The sequence below is a fragment of the Temnothorax nylanderi genome, unplaced genomic scaffold (assembly GCF_030848795.1).
Source record: "Temnothorax nylanderi isolate EJ_2023f unplaced genomic scaffold, tnyl_v1.0 TNYL_tig0244_pilon, whole genome shotgun sequence".
Classification (NCBI taxonomy): Eukaryota; Metazoa; Arthropoda; class Insecta; order Hymenoptera; family Formicidae; genus Temnothorax; species Temnothorax nylanderi.
Window position 1 is genome coordinate 242,774 of NW_027249306.1, and position 21,848 is coordinate 264,621.

At 41.4% G+C, this 21,848-nt stretch overlaps 1 protein-coding gene and 1 long non-coding RNA gene across 2 annotated transcripts in view; one reads left to right on the top strand and one right to left on the bottom strand.

Moving 5' to 3' along the window:
- LOC139779837 (uncharacterized) overlaps positions 1-21,848 on the top strand; it is a 46,928-nt gene that overhangs the window by 16,222 nt on the left and 8,858 nt on the right. The window contains exon 2 of the long non-coding RNA XR_011720026.1: positions 3,861-3,932. This is a non-coding gene — a long non-coding RNA (uncharacterized lncRNA). The remainder of the gene's footprint in view (positions 1-3,860; positions 3,933-21,848) is intronic.
- LOC139779836 (jerky protein homolog-like) lies at positions 1,928-2,712 on the bottom strand. The gene has a single exon (XM_071718314.1). It carries the CDS (start codon positions 2,642-2,644, stop codon positions 2,063-2,065), a length of 582 nt encoding a protein of 193 aa, XP_071574415.1. The 5' UTR covers positions 2,645-2,712; the 3' UTR covers positions 1,928-2,062.

Below are 21,848 nucleotides of genomic sequence, written 5' to 3' on the forward strand. Positions count from 1 at the left end.
TCATCATGTTTCCCCGCAGCTGCAACATCGAAGAGCGCGCGCGCACGCGCTCCCTATCGTGATTCCCGATGTAACTCCGCGTTTCGAGTTTCCCCTAAAACTTTGCATCAAATGGACGTGGAAAACGATATAGCGACATATTACACGCGCCATTGAACTATGCGTTATCAGCACACGGCTTGCGTTCGAGCGTATCATTTGCAATTCAAGACACCGTAAGCGGATTAGTCCTTCTGAAAGCATGTCATGCTTTCGAATCTGTTTTACGAGTGTAAGAGAACGCTTAACGTTGTTGGTTCTGATAATAGAAATCAAGCGCGCGGTTAAGAATGATTGTTGGTTGTCCGAAATGTCAAGTGTTTTCACAGCGATACGCGTACGCCTATTATAGTCATAAATTGTCGTATCGCACGCTTGAAGACGTCAACGCCGAATATTTGCCTCGCATCGACAGTCATCGGCAACGCCGGGTTGAGTTGTCACGAATGCGAACGGATCGTTAAGCCGATGTCACTCGGGCATTCAAGCGCGATTCAGCGTCTCGCGTTTCGCGTGCAGCTGCAACCAGCTGCCATAATTTCCATCGCGCGACACTTCGTTTCGCCGTCGCGTCGTCGCCCGCCGCATGCACTAATGGCCGTGCATGCGCCCGCGCGCCCGCGCCTCCAGGAGTTGCTGGCACGAGTCGGTGCCAGAGGTGAGGCGACCCTTTAAAAAACGCAGGAAACGGTTTACGACCCTAAAAATGTTTTATTCATGCCGCGCAGGGGCTCCCAACCGTTTCACTAAACGCGCACACCGTCAACGTCGTATCAAACTTCAACTATAAGCCTGGCTGAACTCGAGTTTTCCGAAATGCGCCGGGCATGTGAAACTAAGGTCGTAGGCGGGCTGACCCTCTCGGCGTGTATCTCTCTCACGTTTCGCCTCGATATATCGTATACGCGAGCTCGCGACTACGACGAATGTATTTTTCTCCTCCTGCACACCGTCTTGTTTGCTTACTTAACCGATAAAGGTTCGAACAGCTTTCTGACGTTTCTGAAGTTTCTCTAGTTTCACGATTTTCTCAGAAATCGACCTCGAAACTTTTGTGCATATGCACATATTCTTCTTATTTTCCTTCTTACTTCTTAATACAGGTATGTAATTCCAATGACCACATGAAGAAGCTTGCAGAAACTTGCGTTATTTATGTAAAAACTAATTATATTTTAGTCAAAACTAAATATTTGAGTGGATAGAAATAAGTCTTATACAGCCTGGCTAGATCTTTTATGCTTAATAATATTATTTGCGTCAATTTATGTATACATTACTTCACTCTAGTAAATTACGTATAAGGCTTATTCTATATATCTACAGTAGAACCTCGATTATCCGAGGTAGTGCGAACCGAGCATACCTCGGATAATCGAAAACTCGGATAATCCGGAAGAATATAGTAAAGACTGTTAACATAAAAAATATATAGATATTTATTCAAAACATACATAATTTTACATAGTAGAACATATCGTTCATTTATATCGCTCATAAATAATACCATAATCCTTAATTTTTTGATAACATAAAGTCATTAATACGGGATTGCTTTAATTTACTCTTCTTTTTTTTAGCTGCGGTATCTCTCCATCGTTTCATCAATAATAAGTCACTTGAAGCAGCTTCGGAGAGTTCTTCGACGTACTTAAGAGCAAGTTCTAAAGCGTTTAGTCCTTTTTCGTGGCTGATGCATTCTTTGGCCGGTGTATCCTCATTGTCAAATTCACTTTTATCTCTTGAATTGATGAGTTCAACAATTTCATCGTCATTTAGCTCATGTTCACGTATCGTTCTTTTCAACATTAGCACAATCAGGGATCATCAGAATCATACTATGTAAATCTACATCGTCTTGAAATTTATCGCTTTGTATATCGGGAACCAGAATTTTGGACCATAATTTCTGTAGTGTGGATGTCACAATAGCATTCCAAGCTTGAGCTGACCAATAAATAACGTCTTTAATATTAATCTCAATCAAGGCTTTTTTAAGTGTCTTATTAAGATTATTTTTTTCTTATAGAATTGACTGAAGAAGAAAACGTCGGTAATGACGTTTCAGTGTTTCCAGTACTCCTTGATCCATTGGTTGTCCAATAGCGGTCACGTTTTGTGGAAAAAAATTTACAATAATGTTACCACTTCTAAGATTTGAGTCATTTGGGTGAGGTGGTGCATTGTCAAGTAATAGGATCGCTTTTCTGGGGAGTCCATTCTTTTTCAAAAATTTTTCAGCTGAAGGAACAAATTGGTCAAAAAACCATTTTTTAAAAAGATCGCTACTCATCCAAGCACTTTTCTGATGCGCGTAATACGCAGGCAAAGCTTCATGGTTAATGTTTTTAAGTGCCCTCGGTTTAGTCGACTTCCCAATTAACATCAGTGGAAGTTTATGTTTTCCTGATGCATTGCTACATGCTAAAATAGTACATCTCTCTTTATTCTTCTTATATCCCGGAGCTGCTCCATCTCTTGAAATCAATGTTTTGGAAGGCATCATTTTATAATTTAGGCCAGTTTTATCACAGTTGTAAATTTGATCTTTTGTATATCCTTCTTCTGCTACGAGCTTTTGAAATTCTTCTTTAAACTTGTTCATTTCACCTTCATTAGCTGATAATTTCTCGCTGCACGAGTTACGACAACTCTTTTTCGTTTTTGAGACATCGTGATGCTTTAATTACTTATCTCGGACGCGTTCCACGAATGTGTGAGCGAACAGACAGACGTGCGATAGCGATATAAACACAAATATAAACAAGAGCTCGAAAATACTGGTTATAAGCGATGATGATACAGGCGAATTGAAGCTGATTTAGAAGAGGCATAAGAAATATACATAAACGGACGCTCGCGCCTCGGATAATACGGAAACTTCCGATGGGACAAGCACCTCGGATAATGCGGAGTGCCTGATAATCGAAGTTCGGATAATCGAGGTTCTACTGTACTTGTGTTTTCCACATATTGATCAAATTTATCAAATCTTTGTTTTACTAAAAATTTGGTAAAATAATATCAGTTATGCTTTAAAAAGTTGAATATATGCTTATCAAAATATCGCTCCATTATATATATATATATATATATATTAATCGTGCAAAATAATAGAGAATAGATTTTGGAAGCAAACTGTTTAATGAAATGATTCACAAATTAATAACGTTTTATCGAATAATATTACCGTCGGATACACTGCAAGCTGTGTACAGCAACCTCTTTACTTTCTTAACTAGCTACGGGATATAACGATGATTTATACACATACGCGGGACACGTTGCCAAGTGCGCCGGGGCTTAACATAATGCGGCGTTGGGGGATTTAAATAATTAGCATAATGAGGTGAGCGAGGGTACGACGTCGCCTCGCGTGCCTCATTCGAAGACGGGCTCAGGGAACGGGAGGTCCCCGTGGCTAAAGGGGACTCCAATTTCAAACCTGAGCACCGTGGCTGTCGAGGCGGCCCAGAAAGGATGGTCCGAGCCAACCGGCCCTTAGCAACCCCTATCTCGTATTACTAATTAATTATTCACAAGTTTACTCCGCGTTACACGAAAATTTACGCCGTTCATCCCCGGTCGCGTTCCCATTTGTTTTAACTTCGGCGCGTTGATTTTGACTTTAAGATGTTTTTGTTTCCGACGAGTTGCCTCCTCGAATCTGCGTTTACAAAAGCTTACCCAATAATGTCGCATAATGTTCCTTTTTTAAAGAATATTTAGCCGAATACAATTTATCGGTTTTCTATTAATTGTGTAATTCTTTGTTAATGGATAATAGTGTACTTATGTGCAACTCTTTTTTTCTGTTTCAGGTAAGCATGCTCGCATACTCTAGAAAGCCAGTTTCTCTGAAAGCCATCGGTTTGACGATGACTCGACGGAAAGTAAGTTAATCATTCTTGAAATTTGTATGCCACACAACACGCTCGATCATGCTCTTCCGGAGGAGCTAAATTCTTTTTCCGGTTGACAGAACGTTGCGTTGCACGGTGTCATCCCATCTGAATGGGAGGCGCTCCCAGCAAGAGACAGCGAGGCTGAAAGTTGCGCGGCAGTCAGCGAAAGTGAATTCTCCCCCTCTGACGTCGAATATTCCAGCCATGTTCGTTAATTACCGCGAAGTAACATGGCGTGAGTAATAATAGTTTTGCGACTCCCGCGAACGGGTGGCTGAAGGATCGGGGTCGGGGCCAACAATAGCGGAGTTAATTAGCTCCCTTGTCATTTTGTAGGAAATAGGGAAAAACTAGCCAACTATAAATCACTTCATGCACGCTGGTAAAAAGACTCGACGGTCTGCGTCGCGCTTTCGAGCACGGCACGGGAGTATGCAGAGCAATGAGCTCGCATAGCGGAACTTACTCGTCGGTCCAAGTTCCCATCGAGTCACGGATTTTTCGCTATTTTCGTTACAGAGAGAGGGTATACAGGAGGTATTCAAGGAGGTTGTGCTAAATATTTTAGGGATGTACGTTGTAATGGACGTATGTTGCTCAAGGATAGGCGTAACAGACGCCTGTCTGAAAAATTTCAACGTCACCTTTATTTTGAACAGAAAATATTAACCATGCGTTCATTAATTCTTGATCCCTCTGTTAGTGTAGTAGACAGTAACTTTCACATAATCAATATATTTGCGGAACCTTTGAAACGTTGATCGGCAGCTGTTGGCGCATTAATGGATTGACGCATTGCCACTCCCGGCGCTCTCTCTCTCTCTCTCTCTCTCTCTCTCTCTCTCTCTCTCTCTCTCTCTCTCTCTCTCTGTTGTACCTACTAAAAAAAGACTTAACGTACTGCACCGAGGAAACGTCGTTCTCTTTGTGCGACTTTCTTAATAACGGAAACGAACCGAGCGTTGACGAAGCGCGCGCGTGACTATGGCCTATTCAATACTATCTGCTCCGCTCGTCATAAATTACGCGGAATTAGTCATAAACTTCTACCTATCTGGCTTCGCTTGTCGCGAGGACATTGGCTCACTTTTGGGTCACGTCGACATACGCGCGTCCGCTCAATAAAGAACGGACGTTTTCAATTATGACTATCTCTACTGTAATCGTGTTCCATCGTGGCAAGGGATACGAATCGGTACGAATTGTATTCTGAGAAAAAAAGTATTGGGCGATATATCAAAGATATTTCAAAGTATTTTGTGGCTGTTTTAAGATTCATATGCAAAATCGAAAAACAATCTATTTTGTGAAGTATCAGATAACACAAAAAATTCGTAGTGTTTTTTATGTTAAAAATTTTCCAAGTTGATGCAGATGTAAACGAATTATTTCATCACTCACGTTAAACGTTTGAGAAAGTTCTTGACACGTTACTCTTAAATTGTTTTCAACAGCGACACGTAATTCTTCATTATCCATAATAGAGGGTCTTCTTGAACAAAGTGCATCTTCAAGTGATTTATTTCTAGAAGCAAATTTTTTAAACCATTTCTGTACAGTACAATTTCTTACCGCATCTTCTCCACACACATCTTACGAGTCATTTTTGCAGCCTTCGAACCGAATTTAAATTCATAAAGCAAACAAGCCCGAATTACACCAGATTCAACTGACATTTTAAAAGAGTTTAAATTTACAAAAAAATACACATTAAGTCAATTGCATCGATTGATTGATGCGTATATGTACCTTATGACGTACGTAGAAACTTGTGTGTGTGTGTGTGTGTGTGTGTGCGCTCTGCAAACTACAAGAGAAAATAATTCATTGCAGCGAACTCTACCGAAGACCGTACGAATTTTTTTGGTTTCTTAATATTAATTTAGATATATATATTTATTTTAAATGCTGTTTCTCTTGTGATAACAAGTACTTTTTTCAAGAAAAGGATCTATTGACATTGACGTCTCGCGTCTTAAAGATACGTCTATTTAATTATATTTTTCAACGTTCCTACTTCCAATTTAATGCGCAAAGTTCAATTTTCTTATCGAAAAATGTCGTTTAACTCTTTATTAGAAATACGGGATCCAATTATGCCCGGACTTACGAGCTTCGACGGGTGTTCAGCCGGCAGCAACGGCATTTGGCACGAACGACGGCTTCTTCTTCTTCTTTGTCTCGAACTTCGTCGTCGAATAGCAGACCACAGGGAAGTACTTTTCTCGAGGCGTGACGTCATTTATTTCTCTCCACCACCAAGAGAGACCGGAGTCACCCTCCGACATTCCGGAGAGTCGCGAGGGTGTGTCGGATATAACCGTACCATTCCCGGATTAATAACGTTAGCGCCTCTAAAAAGATCTTAACGTTAAGGTTTCGCACGTCGTGACGCGAAGGGATATTCGAGATTCGACGAAAATTGGGTGGCGCCCTTTTGCTCTTCTCTCTCTTCCTCTTTCAGCTTTTTGGAATATCTAATGCCAGGTACGACGAGAGAGTCTGTTTATCTCTTCTATTAGCGTAAAGTCGAAAATTTCGTGCTCTACGTGCGTTCGCCATCTGATCGAATTACCGAGATACCCGTGTCATTCTTTCCAGTTTTACGGAAACTTTTCGTTGCGAACGAAAAAAGTTTGCACTTTCGAACTAATGTTTCGACCACCACTTTAGTTGAAACGTTAATGCCAAGAGAACGGAAAAATAGGAATATAAAAACAAATGTGCCTAACAAATTTTTTATATATTTTTCTTAAAAAATTGTTAAATCTTTACTTCTATTTTTCTTTTATATAAATGATGAAAAATATTTATTATCAGGAATAGTACACAACTTTTTACAAAGATAAGATTAAGCTTTTAAATAGGATACAATTTATAATATCTATAGACTAGTGTATCACTTTGCCAGGAAAACACAGCAGAGATGTGCAAATGTATATTGGTTTATTTGTTTACCTCGCGATCACAGTTCAACCACTTTGCCCATTCGTGAGAATTACGTAACGTAAGCGCATGTATGCACGTAGCCAAAAGTTTCGTTTCCGGTTGCATGACCATTGGCGTTATAGTGCCTCGAGCGGTGCACAAGATTCGAGAGATGAAGTCATTCGACCCACGAAGGTAGCCAGTATAGCCATTCTCGGATTAATAATGTCCGCCGTCGAACAAAGATTTTACCGCCGACGATTTTCTCGCGCGCGTCGGCACACAAAGGGAACAGACCGTCTCGTAGCTACCCGAGAAAATTGGGCCTGGCCCCGTTGGTGCCCACGGCCGGAATATCCGTTGTCCTCGCAGAATACAAAATGCGACCAGCGTCACCATGACCACTATCACTGCCAACGACACCCACGTCGGATTGTAACGGCTCGAGATAGAACCGTGTGTTTACTCACTACGCAGAAAGTCAAAAACCCTCGAGTTTAATAACGTTGCTTTCTTTCTCTCTTTCTCACTCGCTTTTCCACCTTCCTTCCGCCCTTTTTTTCACTATCTCGCCGTGCATGCTCACGCGCATGCCTGCAAGAGAGCGTGAGAGAGAGAGAGAGAGAGAGAGGAGGATTGGCCTCGCATGGAAACTAGAGTACAAGGGTGGAGGTGAGGTATAAATGTTAGGGTACCCTATCCCTTACGGAGGTGGCGAACGCGTGTTATGTGCCTGACATTTAAATATCGTAGCCGACGCCGGAGACCTCAGGGCGGGTTTACTATCGATTGCAATTGCAGATAGGACTGTTAGCCTACCCTCTTCGTTTTCACTCCCTTGTCCCTCGCGTTTTGCGAGCAACCCTCCCGCGTTCTGCCACTCGAGATGGTGCTCCGAAATTATCCCATTTCGAAAAATGTACGATCATGTTGCTCCGTAATCAAAAACATCGAGCGAAATGGGTTACGCTGGGACGATATGAAAGCTGTATTATCTGCTGCCTTAATCTTCCCGTTGCGTGCTTTCACCAATTTAGATGAAATTAAACATTATGAAGATTGTTAAAGAAAGGTTTGGTTAGTTTAAAGCTTATATATAAGTGATTATTTAATTAACACTAGAAGTAATACGCTATATAATGTAGGTTGCTGTAAAGTTAATAGTGATTATCCGATCATCCGATTATTGAAATCATCCGATTATTCGATCACGGAATTAAAAGGAAAGGAAAGAAAATCTAATGCAACGTAGAATCTAGCAAGAACAAAAAGAAAAATTTCTATTATTGCACTATATATATATATATATATATATATATATGTGTGTGTGTTCTAAAGTACTTTGAGTACTGTACAGACTATCGCATTCACTTTCAGTTCGTAGCTAGAACAAACTTGCTGCCGAGATGTCCCCAAAACTCGCGAGCTTTGTCAAAGACCTATTGTTCTCTGATCTCGAGCTCTAGAATCTCAAGCTTCGAAACATAAATGAAAGGTTTGAGAGACAATAAGATGTCTAAGCCATCTGAGGCACACAGTGTCTTATGCTTTTACGCGTTATATCTATTTGCATTTTTCATTAAGATCTCGAAAAGTCTCGCTTTTTTGCTACATATAAAATGTCAAAAGTATTTCTGTGAAGAAGAATGTTAAATCTAATTTATGTTTCTCTCTAATTATTTTATATAACGTAACGTAATATTGCAAATGCATTTTTTTGCTTTTGAATAAATAGTTATGTATAAAATAGTAGTAGAAGTGAAATCATCTTAATTTTAAAATATAGGATGAGTAATTTATTACAGCGTTCTTTTTTCTTACGATTTTATAAAGAGAATTGCTAAAATGCTTTTATGTTATAATTCAATATTATTACTCACAGAAACTGGAATACGTAACAGTTACTTTTTTGATAACATAATCATTTATATTTTTATTTTTATTGGCATATACCACTATTCTGTCCGAAGATTTGCCTTTAATCAATTGCGAGGTTTAAATTAGAAATATCAGACCGCCGAGCGTCGGGTGATGGTAATATCGTAATAAGACCAAGTTCACAGATTTACGACCGTAGAAATAAAAGAATATCCGAACGTTTGCTGTAGTATGCGGCATACCGGATATCGAACATGACGCCAGTAGTAACACGCGACTGGTACGGTACCACCTGCATTGGTACTGAGAGAACGGAACTTTCGGGTAGGAATTGCTTTCCGAAAAGGGGTTGGACAGGGCCGAGAGGGTTTTAGCATCGAGTCACCCCCCCCCTTGATCGTCGGTATCGCGAGGCTACCGGCGGAACAACCGGTAATTTCGTCAGCCGAGTGAATTTTGTAAACGGATCTGAAACTCGCCTAACTTTCCAACGGCATCCATCACTTTGTAACACTTTTTCCTAATTCCCCTCCTCCGCTGCCGGGGTGATTTGCGGGGCGAATTGCAAGTTGGTATCTCTCAAGGCAAAGTTTTGATTTCGGACTTGCCAAGCTTCGACTCGTGAATCGGTCGCGATTAACACCCGTCGATTAAGATAGTATTTCGCCTCTGAACTTTGTATCTCTTCGGGAGTATCGTTGATAGATTTCTTCTCCTATAGGGTAACTCCGGTATATACGCCGCAGCTAAGGGAAACTTAATTTATCGAGTATTATTTACTAAGGCAAATGAATTATACCAATAAAAACTTTATACTGTCTACTACTATAAAAGAAATAGAAATATGAAATATTCATTTTTTGTATTTAATAAAAAAAACTTTTAGAAACCCTTGCATTTTTGCCATATATCCCAGAGGGGTGGGTTATATGACATTCATGGCTGAAATATACGCCTTATAAAGAATTACAAATAATGTTTATAAATAAGGCAATAAAATGTCATAATAAGTTATAAAATGTGTGTAAGAAGTTTATTAAGATGTAAGAATGATAAACAAATTATAAAACTGACAAATTTTAAAAAGAAAATAGAAGAGCGATAGATGCATTAAAGATTATTGTTATACAATCCAAAAAAAGAAGGAAAAAGAACACAGGAGATTTTGAGTTTTACAAAGTGTCTGTACTATGGCATAAATCCCACATGCTAACTTGCCGTATATCCTAAACAGGAGGGATATACAAGATATTAAGTTAAACAAAAAATACAAGAGCTATGCACTTGTATTTTGCTGTATTCCATTATTTATTATCCCTCTACACTTATGAATCATGAAATAACCATTAAATCTTTTACATTCCCTACAGTAATCATTTTACGTAGGTCGTAACACAAGATCGCGCTTCTTACTACGGTGAGAAATCGATTCAACTCACAGTTTCGTTAATATTAACAGCAAAGAACTGAAATTACAACACAATACTAATATGGCATAAAGGCACATAACAGAATAATTGCGAGCAAGTACCTTCATTCTTTCTATTTTTTCTGACATCTGCGGCGTAAAACCCCGCGCGGCGTAAATACCGGAGTTATCCTAATAGTACCATCAAAATTGCTTTTTTTAAATTTATTTCTCTGTCACGCGTTATCTACTTTTGACAACGCGATATAAAGTTCTATTTGTTTATGACATTAGAATTAAGTGGCAAAAATTTTAATAGAAACTTTTTTATTTTTTTTATCATGATTTTTTATTCCTATTTTTATAACATTCAACATTCAGATTCAACATTCAGATAAAAAGAATTTTTTGTAATTACATCTTTAAAAAATTATGTACCTATATAAAAATTATATGTTTCCTTATTTATCTTTAAGAAATTATAAGAAAAAATGTTTAAGTTTAATTAATATTACATTTAAAAAGATGAATACACAGAATTAGCATGAAGTAATCAACCTGGCATATTATGTATCATCAAGTATCTCTTACTGATCAGAATAATTTTCCATTATACATGAATATATAACGTAATGTACGTCACAAAGTGTCTAAAGTGAAGGCCAATTCGTGGTGCAGCACTTTGCACTGATCTGATCGTGGCGCATATGCGATCGTTAATGCATCATTAACTGCGGATCAGACGATCTTCGGCATTGTCCGTCGATAGAAACAATATGCCGGCTATTAATAGAGTTTCTATTAAGCGCTAGGATAATCCAAATTCTCGGGATAATACTCCGGCCACAATTTCATTTTCCATTAACGCCAGCGTGGAGATCGATTGCTTTGCGATCATCGGCACTATTATTGCTCCGGCGCCAATAATGGAAGGTACATACCATGATGATTAACCGCGTTACGTTCAACTAAATCGGCTCTAATTTGGTGACCACTTTTTTTCCCCGACGCGTTTGTTGCGCTTTGATGGAAAAGTAATTGCGCGTGGACAAGTGATTTTGGTGTCGATAGAACGCGATCTAAATGCATTCTTTAACGAGAGTATTGTACCGCAATTATTCCAAGAAGTATTTTTATGATACCGAGAGGAGAAAATTATATCGAATGGGATAATACACGAGGCACACCAAGCGATGAGACATTAAGTGAGAAAGATTAATTAACTATATTATTCGCAAAGGACTCCCCCGCAGAATGAACGAAGCAATGCGACGAGACTTGATATTCATCGGGGAGCCATCGTTGATTTTCAAGGCGCGGCAGAATTTTTTTAATTCCCATAATTGCGAGTGATATAGTGCAATCTACCGTCGCGCGAGACAGCCGGTTATTGCAGCGTTCATTAGAATATTTCGACGCGGCGCGGCTCGGCGCGGCTCGGCGCGGCGCCATCCAGAACCGCGAAGGGGTACTACCAGCAGCACGGTTCGAGATAGCCAGTTTCCAAAGTTAATAAATCATTCCTGTAATTGCCAGTAATTCCTGTAGTTTCCACCACACACCACTTTCCGCCTCAACTTTTCGTATAACTTGGCGCAACTTCGACGCGAAGATCGGTACGCCGTTTTCACTCCGCCATCGAAGCGAGCTTTAGTGAGATGGGAAAAGACGAAGGGGGATGTGGAAGAGAAGAGAAAAAATATATATAACGCGGTCCATTTACGCGGAGGAGTCGACTTATCGACCGACGGCTCAGCCCCCGTATCCTTCTTTATTGCAGTTTACGATCCTGCTTTACCACGATTCCTATTGCATTATCATGTTTTACCGTCGAGGCCCTATATGTTTCATTTCATATATACGTCATTTGCACAGCGGTTGGTCATATGATACATTTCTCGTTAACCTTTGCACTGGAATGGCTCTGAACTTTATCAGATTAAACGCGCACACCGCATAAAGATTTTATTTATTTCGTTCGTCTGCGGAGTACGTCTAGAAAAAAAATCAGGCAGGAATAAACGTATTTTATTATCTTTATTCAAACATTGTAAACGTCTCTCTTTCTCACTCAATTTTTAAATATATTACATTGAATGTTTTAGTAGTTAAAGTAGAGTAAATTAATATTTGAAATTCATTTAATTTTAATATACTTATAGGATTAAGTCGCGCTTAAAGCGGTATAAAAGTCTGAAACTGAATCGGTGATGGGAACCAACGACTTGACATCAGCACGCACGTCATTCCTCGTCGCGAGTAAGGAATAGCGAAGCATTATTTTTTACCGGGCATTACGCGCGTCCTTCCCATCGGGTATCCTTCTTGCGGGATTTCGCACGTCGCGCGACTTTCCCGAAGACGAAATTATTCGATGTAGATTACGAGCGGAGCCACGAATGGCCACGAACGTCGTCCAGGGGGATCAAACAGTCCTACATGTTAAATAAATGGATTCCTCTTTCTCTACGCCGAGACGCCGCGCCGCGCCGCGCCGGGGATAAAGATCCGGGTAAAGTGCCGCGACGCGACGCGACCGGCCACTACCGATCGCATTGCGCGCGCCATTCTCGAGTCTCAAGAAATTTTCAATCAAACGTTTGGAATGCCTGGGGCCATCTTCATCGAATGCCACGACGAGGAAATAATGCGTGGCCGCGAGGAAGCGAGGAAATCCTCCGACCCACTCTCCCCTCTTTGCCCCTCTGTTTCCGCCACCCCTCACGGCGACGACGGTGGGTTTGGCTCGGCGCGCGTTCTTGAAGGCACCCTCTTATCCGTGACATACCAATAATGGATGCGGGATTAAAGGGCCGCCAGGTTCGCGGATTCGACTCTTGTATACGCAGTGCAGACACATTTGATTTACGAGCTTGCTCGCGTTTCTGGATTCTTTTCCACGTCAGCCGTCCGGGATATAAAGCACGGGATGGGCTCGATTTTTGTTTATTCTGGAATTTTACCAAGGAGAGTTTTACCCCGCGGAAACGACCGCGTCGACTTCGGGCCCGCTCTCTTTCCTTCTCTCTCCCATCCTTTTCCTCGCTTCGCTGCTTCGCTGTTTCCCCTGTTCCCATCTTATTTCCCTAGACTCGCTGCGAAACGATGTGCTCGAATGAATAAAGGACAGCCGTACGTACAAGATATTCCACTTTTACCGTGTCAAATTTTAACGTTTCTCTGATAAATTTAACGTTTGGTCGATGCGATTGGTCGATGTGGTAGAAAATTGTATGTTTCGGTTTTCTCCTCATGCGGACATTAAATATTTTGTTAATCTTTATAAATTTTCATTAAAATAAAGTTTGAAATAAATTTATCAAAAACCAACATTCGAAATAGTTTGTTTGCAATTAATTATCTGAAAATCAACAGTGGAAGAAAAATCAATTCCGAGTTCAGCAAAGAAACTGTCAACAGCGTTTGATGCGTTAGTGATGATACACGCTTTATAGATTAACTTCGCGACTACAATTCAGCGAGAGTACTCCAATTCTATATTTTTTTCGAATATAAAACGAGCCGCGAGACATGGATGAAAAATCTGTTGTCTGTTGTCGCGACTGTTCATACGATAACTATTGACGAGCGTGACGGGTATTGCTGCCGTGGGGTCGCCAAGTTTGCGAAGAGAATCATTTTTTGGCATCCCGACGTCGCGTCGATTGTTTCTGTTTCACCAGTTAATGTTGTTATTTTTTTACGCGACGATTAGTTTTGAAAATTTACAGCGTTAACAATATGGATCGTTTGTATAAAAGAGAAATGTTTTAATTTGCGCATTAAAAAAATAATATTTTACTTGTGTTTTAATTGACTAATAAGTACTTACTTTTTATTAGTTTTTATTATATATTAATATCATATAATATAACATTGACGAGTAGGTACTTAATGAAAAAAACGATTTAATGATCTGTTTCAAAATTATGGACTTTTACTTATATTTATGGATTATTTTACTAATTTTATTAATGAATGGCTTTAAGGGGATCCTGCAGTGACAGGCGAACTTCCTCGATATCGATAATGTCAACCTTTCTAATTTTGTTTTCCCTATATCTGTCTTTGTCTAACGAAATGACATCTGTCCTTGTTTCGATTGCTCGCCATCTCTCGCAAGATCCGGCAACTACTGTTGCTGCTCTTCTTGTCATTCTGCATCCGTATTTGCATTACTAAAATAATTCTTCGATGGATCTTTTTTTGTACGCATTGAATCTTACTTCTACTTACACGATATTATTCCTACATGTTTTCCCAAGGGAGGATGATAAACATTATGTATGTATAAACTGCAGAATTTTTGTTTTAAGCAAATATTGTCGTCAGGTGACAGCTGTATGTGCCCAAATAAGTAATATTTTTAATTTTTTGGTGTTTTTGATATAAAATCGCGTTTGTCTCCCTAGATTTTTGTGCGGACTTTAATTCTGTAAAAGATTTTTGCAATTCTATAAAGCCGGCTTTATTCATACGGCTGCAGGATACCCTTAAGATTCTTTTGCAATATTTGCGAGAATAATTCTTCATGCAATATTATCAGAATTCTTTGTAAAGAATTATATAGTAATACATTAACGTGCACACATTTGATTATTTAAGAAGATCATTTAGGGCCGCAAGAATATATAATTTTACGACCATTTTTCTGATAAAATTTACGATCTTTCCGCTAAATTCATGAAGGCTCTTTCGATATTGCGATATTGCGTGCGATCTTTAGGACTTTCTAGCTATACGACGCGAGTATCCGCATACTGTTCATCCACTTTGAAACTCCACTTGACATTCACTTCCGACATCAAAATTTTACGTATCCGCAGCTACGGCAGCACGGCAGAACTCTCCAGGTACGATCCTTCGTCGTATCTTTCGTGGACGAAATTTATTAACGCAACGGCGACGGTCGACTTTTAAACCGATCCTGCCGGTTTATAGCTTGCGGCAACGTCCGACAGTTGCACCAATAATAAACTTGATGAAATGGATGCATGATCAATTGACATTAATATTGTGTTTGACACCTTCGACTCAAGATTTAATAATTGCACGAGGTATATAAATTTCATCGATTGGAAATGAAGAAATTGAATGCAATTCCTCGTCGATTGCTGATATCAATTCTTGTTAATTTTCAATAAAAATGTTGTTATATTATATGTACGAAATAGTAGATATTAATATGAATCTTTGTCTATTCGACGAAAAATATAATTCGTTATTTTTACGTGTGAGTTGCACTGATTACAGTATTAATATATGTGTGATTTATAAAAGAGATCTATACAAAGCTTCTCTATAATGGTAATTTGCATAAACAGCAAAATTCTGTGCGAATAACTCGACCTATAATCACAGTCCTTTTTACGCCAATATTTCAATGCTCCATCATCACTATCTCTCTCCGCAATGTATTCTGTCATCGTACCGCAAAATCCGCGCGAAGTAACACAATTATTGCACATCGCCACCGGGGTCATCTATCAACGAACATTTTCGTCGCGCGTCGCGGGGTTGGTTGCGTCGCTGGAATAATTGGGACATGCATACCGTGTAACTGTTCTGTGCGAGATAATTGCGTTCTGCGAAAATTCAGATACATCAATCCACGAATAACCGGCTGCCCCAAATTTATTTGTTCCAAAAAGATATGATAAAGAGGAATAAAGAGAGAGAAAGAGAGGTAGAGGGGAAGAGGGTGGTCTCCACGAAGGCGACCGAGTTTTCAACCGTGGCGGGCCACGAGTTACGACGCCCGTTTTCTGCGTAGAGCAAAGGGTTTGGTAGGGCGGGGCGGCGCGGCGAGGGGGGGGGGGGCGGACCAGCGCGTGGAGGTTTCGAAGTGGAACGTCGATGTACGCGAGAGGATGGCAGGAGGAATTGAGAGGGCGAAGTGCGGTAACCCGGTTGGACGTAGTCCAGGCATTCTGGAATCCCGACGGTCTCTCGGCCAGCTGATCGACTGACCGGGCACCGTCAGACGGACGGACGGACGGATAGATGGAAGGGCAGGAGACGTTGGGGGGATGGGGCTCCCGTCCGAGCGGCGCCGCGACGCCTCCCGGCTGCTCGACGTTCTCCAGTTAGGAGAGCGAGGGAAAAGGGTTGCGTCTCGCCGACTCTCACTCGCGCGGCGCGCGCCCACTCGTAAAATCGAATTATTAGTTACCACCGCGCAGGCACAATTCACGAAAACATCTCGTTAAATCACACCCCCCCCCTTCCCCGTCTGTGACCCCTTCGGCTGTGCGTTCTCGCTTAAGCTTGATGCCTGCTTCCAACACGCTTGAAAACAGGGAAATCACTTCACGTCACGCCGTCGTTTCTTTTTTCCTTTCTATATTCTATTACGGGTTTCTCTTTTGTTCTTTCCTTTTTAGATTTGAAATATCTGAATTTAATTTATCTTCCACTATATACCATTGTCTCGATTTATCTGTGCAGTAAATCGAAATGTGTTTTTTATTTAAAGAACAAATTACATTCTTTTTATTCTATAGTGGAAAATTAATTATTGTCTTTATGCTTAAACATTTGATTTTATTTGATTCAATTATTTCTTATGAAATGTCGTTTGTTGCATTGCTTTTCTTTTAATCAAAGGTAATTATTTTTTGATTGTTATTTTAGATAATTATTTATTAATTGTTATTTTAATTATTGGAGAATGGTAATTTTTACAACAATATTTTTTTATTCGAATTATTTCACATGTATGGTTCTCCAAATTTACAACTCATTCGTTTCATTTCCCGAAATTCGCTACCATTAAAGCCGTGGAAACTATTTTGCATTGTTAACTTCTAGTCAGCAGAAGTAATTTTGCCTTAATTTAGCAGCTCGACCTGCATTGCGGAGCATAATTTACCTTCTCGGCGGAGAATCATCCCCTTAAAACGATATTTGTTGCGAGGATGACGTCGGAGCTGGGATTCACGGGGAAGCTCATAAGGAAGGCTGGCCTTGCGGAAATCTTTCCCTTTGGACATTAAGAACGCTCAGGGCCGCGTATCTCACCGCAGAGAACTAACAGGGCCCTCGTTATATCTTGCGGGGCTTGTGTAGAGTTCAGCAAACATTCGATGGAGAAGGTCAACGATACTCTCGACGACAGCGACAGTCCATCTAGCTCGTGTCCAATAGGCGGACCTGGGTGTGTCTCCGCGCGACACACGGGACTCATAATGACGACGAAAAGGCCGGTCCTCGTGAAAGTTTTCTCCGGTTAAACGAGATTAAATGACACAATTTGCCCGGAACTCGCCGGAATAGTTCTCTTTCGGTCTCGCGTATGCTCGTCGAAGTGACCTCAAGAGCGAAATCGAGAGAGAGAGAGAGAGAGAGAGAGAGAGAGAGAGAGAGAGAGAGAGAGAGAGAGCTCTCGGGCACTAAGCTAGTTATGGTTCTGACCCGGAAAAGCCGCCGGCGGTTGTATTTTTGGCAATGGTGGAGTCCTACACGGTCGAGTGATTAATACGGGCTTCCACTTACATCGTAAACACCGCAACATGGTTATTGCATATTCCATTACGGCTTGCGCAGCGATACCGCTTTGAAGAGAAACAGCGGATGTGAATTGAGATCGAGTCAGTTTTAAATGTCTTGTACGTACGAGTTATTTAAATTGACATGTGCTTTCCATCTTGCTTGTCATGCATTTTTCGCGATTGCTCATCGAAACGTGAAATATTCAATTTGACTGCAATAATAACTTCTCGTAGTCTTACAACAACTCTTTTCGATTTGTGTCAACCTTTATTTTACTTTATTTTTATTCTATGCATTCTAATACCGACTTAGGCGAAGGTGCTTTGCGATTTAATCATATAGCGTTAACAATTAATGCGTTAATCATTTCCATGGTGTGGAAATCTAATTATACATATAATTAAAGTGAAAAATACACGTATTCTAAACTAAAGTCTTCTATTCACGCGTGGGTCAGTGAGGATTAGCAACTTGTGCTACTTCCCAAAGAACTCTCATTATCAAGCCATATGTAATAGTGTGCAATGCGCGAAGCGTATTTTCTTCTTTCTTCTTGAGATCGAATTACGTGTCTCGAATCTTCTTGGAGAGGAGAACTGATTACATTGGCGAGTTCATTTTTCACGAGGCTCTGCGGCTTAGGTGAGGGTGTCGATGCTTCTTGAAGATCCAATCGCCGGACCAGGAGTATATAGCTCGGTCAAGGTAGACATAAGAGGACAGTCTCCGTGATCGGTCCACGATTTCACACGCGCCACGCTCCGTTGATTTTCAATCTCGACGAACGAAACTAGCACGCGGAAGAAGTGCCCCGATAATACGCAGTAAATACAGAAATGCAGTGCTCGAAAGTGTCAAATAAACCGGCGAAGGGGAGGGGGGGTTGTCGAGCGGTAGCTCGATGTGATGTTCGAGTTCGTTTAGAGAGGAGGAGAGGGAGCCTTTTCGCTAAAGGGGTGATCAGAAGAAATGGCATAAGAAGCGCGCAGGTGGCGAGACAGACGGATGCGAAAACTGGTGAACGAAACGAGTATCGCGCGACCGATCGCGCAGATTGAGATGGACAAGAGAAGAAGAAGAGATAGAAGCGAAGAGATGAGACGGAATAGAAAAGTTAGGCCAAAAAAAAGAAAGGCGGAAAGAAAAGCATGGGGGGAGGGAGACGAGACCGTGAAAGGGGGACGGCATGAAGATCGGCTTCGGATAACTTGAGGGTGGAGGGATCGGGGAGAGGAGGTTCTGAAAAATCTTTTCCGACGGTGCTTCCGTCCGTCTCGCGCCCCCGTAGGCCGCGGCTTCTTCGCTATCGGCCTTTCGTTTCGGGCATCGGGCGAAAGGAAGTACCGAATGCTCGAAAGACGGCGTGGTTGTGCGGCACGGTGTGTGTCCGATGTTATCTGTGGTTGCCATGGGGATGCTATTGATTGGCCGACGCGCCGACAGACGTCACGGGAGTCGCGGCGCCACTCCGACTATTGCCCGCCGCCCGCGCCCCTCGGTCTCGCGAACCGACCGCCACCCCCTGCTGTCCCTCGCTCTCAGTACCACCCTTATTCGCTTCAACGTGCCCTCGCACACGATGCAGCTCGGCCCTGCACGTACGTCCCCGCTCGTCCGACGCTCGTGCACGTGAATCCGCATGAGTGTGTGACGCGTACACACACATGTTTGTTCTAACTACCCTCGTATCCCATTTGATAACCCGAACTCCTGTGTCGTACAGAGGCGACTCCCTTTAATCGTCCTCCCTGGAAATGCTATTGGGCGAAACTTCTTAGTATATGCCTCGGTCGACGCAGGTGACTACGCGAATCGCTCGCATGTACGCGATGCATGTAGCACGGCCTATGTAGGCAGGCCACCCCCGCACCCCGGGTGGACTTTCAGGGTGAGTGATGGGCATCAGCTGGGCACCGATGTGTTCAGTGACTTTCGTTCGCGGCTATTAACGATCGTGCTTCACCTGGAAACAATTTGCGGGCCGTGTCGTCCGTCGCGCAACGACCTCGAACGACATTGTCGTGGAATGATGAAAAGGGGTGGGGGAAAAACGGGGGGGGGGCCGGAGTGGCAATGTGCGGGCGTACAAACGAGCGGCGGGCAAGAGCGCGTGTCTACTACTTATAGAGAGAAAACCGCCAGCGCGACGACTTCCGCGACCCGGAGCAGCCGTCCTGGCGCCTGGCCGGTCATATAAAACGCCAGAGGGTTTCCCCAGGCGTTCGCGGTTGCACGCGAATTCCAAGGAACGGAAACGCCCGGCGATGCGAAGAGAGAGAGGAGGCGGCGATAGGACAGTTAGGCGTGCGCGACCGACCGACCGGGGGGGGGGGGGGGAGGAGGGGGGGCAGACGACGCCGACGCCACGTTGTGTCTTGGCGATTGCATCGGTTTGACTAGGGATTGATCACGATCTCTGAGCCCTTTCGTAGATATTTATACTGACAGAATTATATCAGGATAAAACATCTAATGCAAATGATTCGACATATAAACTGTAAAATTGTGCTTAAAACGAGTAATTTGATGCAAACTTTTTTTTATTCAGTAAACGTTTTGAAAAATCTTTATGCGAGAGAAATTCTTATTTTGTTGTAATTTTTTATTTAAAATACTAATATTTGTTTTACATTAACTTTAGAATTTTAGAATTATTCGAATCATATAAGTAATTATCAGGCATTCTAAATTTTGTTAAGAAAATTAACTAATTCTAAAAATGAAACAAGAAAGAAGTATATTAATCTCTTTCACTGATTTTAGCATAAATAAAGTCAACTTAAAAAAAAAATTACGAGATAACAATTAAAAAGAATATTAAATCTTATTAAAATTTATGTAGTCTTGCTTGTATGTGTGCCTATGATTCTTGTTACGTATATTATTTTAATTTCGACATTAATTAATTTTGATTGCGATATTGACGTTTCTTTTGTGACGCGATTACTCGGTGTGAAACACACATTATATCTGTCCCTTCCAGTTCGTGTTCTATTAAGAGCAAGCGTGTCAGGTGTTGAGTTACAGCCACGATGTCGCAAAGCCAGATGCAATTACCAAGACGTGGCAACATGGATGATCGGTTACATCGTGGATGCGATTGGAATATCAATCACGAATATGAGTTTCGCAATTTTGGGATGCTGCTCACGTTACCCCGCCCTTGTGACAAAAAGATAACGTCGACATGGACGAAGGCAGTCGAAGGCGATGCAACGCCTCGATTTATCGGTGCTGTAAGGTTTTTTTCATTACGCGCGCATAACTTTCAGTCCTCTGAAATTAATCTTTGCATTGCCAGTTGGGTCGAGCATTAAAAATATTAAAAACGAAGAATTATCTATTTTTTCGACGAACTTAATTTTGCCGAAGATCTCGGATGTTATAAGAATGTTATCGCACATATTGTAACACTATTTCTTCAATGGTTGATACAGTCACGCAGCAGTATATTTAGAATTTATAGAACACCTAACCCTTCAAAGAATATTTGAGTGAATTATTAATTTTCAATGTTATTCGGTAGAACAGAAATGATTAAAGAGGTATGCGAGTATTTTGTTGAGTGTTCGGGCGTTATTTGGGAATAAGACGGTTAATATCACCGTAAGTTTGAGACGTCTTACTTCTGTTGTCCCATCCTCCTGGGTTTGCAAGTAGATAGATTACAGGTGGCAGGTACTTCGGTATGCGGGAGAACCGCCCGCCTAATGTAATGATTATTAATTGCTGCGGTGACGATATGCAGTGCACGCAAACGCGGCGGTTGCACCTGCACCGGTTTTATTAGCGTCGGCAATTCGGTAGCTTCTCCAACTAATATACATACATCTCGGTATGCACGGATAATAATCGTTGTTTCGAAGTTGGCGCACACACCGCGCGGACGAGCCTCGCGCCGGCTTGCCGACTAATGCGTCGTGCTTTACTCTACTTGCCCTAACTGCGGATGTCGTCGTCGTTGGAGTGTCATCGCTCGTAATATTATTCGAGGTTTGAGAACCGCGCTTATCCACCTGTCTTAACTATGGCATGCTATTAAACAGGTCGCGACGGCAGTCAAAATTTAGTTTGGCTTAACCTTTTGGTGACGAGTCTTTACTTGTTAGTATATATTGAGAATAATTCAATATTTCTCTCACAGGTATTGGAATTTTTTACGAATTATTTCTAAATGGCTATCAATATTTTAGAGACTT

What these genes read in the sequence shown, in the direction of transcription:
- LOC139779836 (XM_071718314.1), bottom strand. Translation starts at nt 2,644, where the DNA reads ATGAACAAGTTTAAAGAAGAATTTCAAAAGCTCGTAGCAGAAGAAGGA.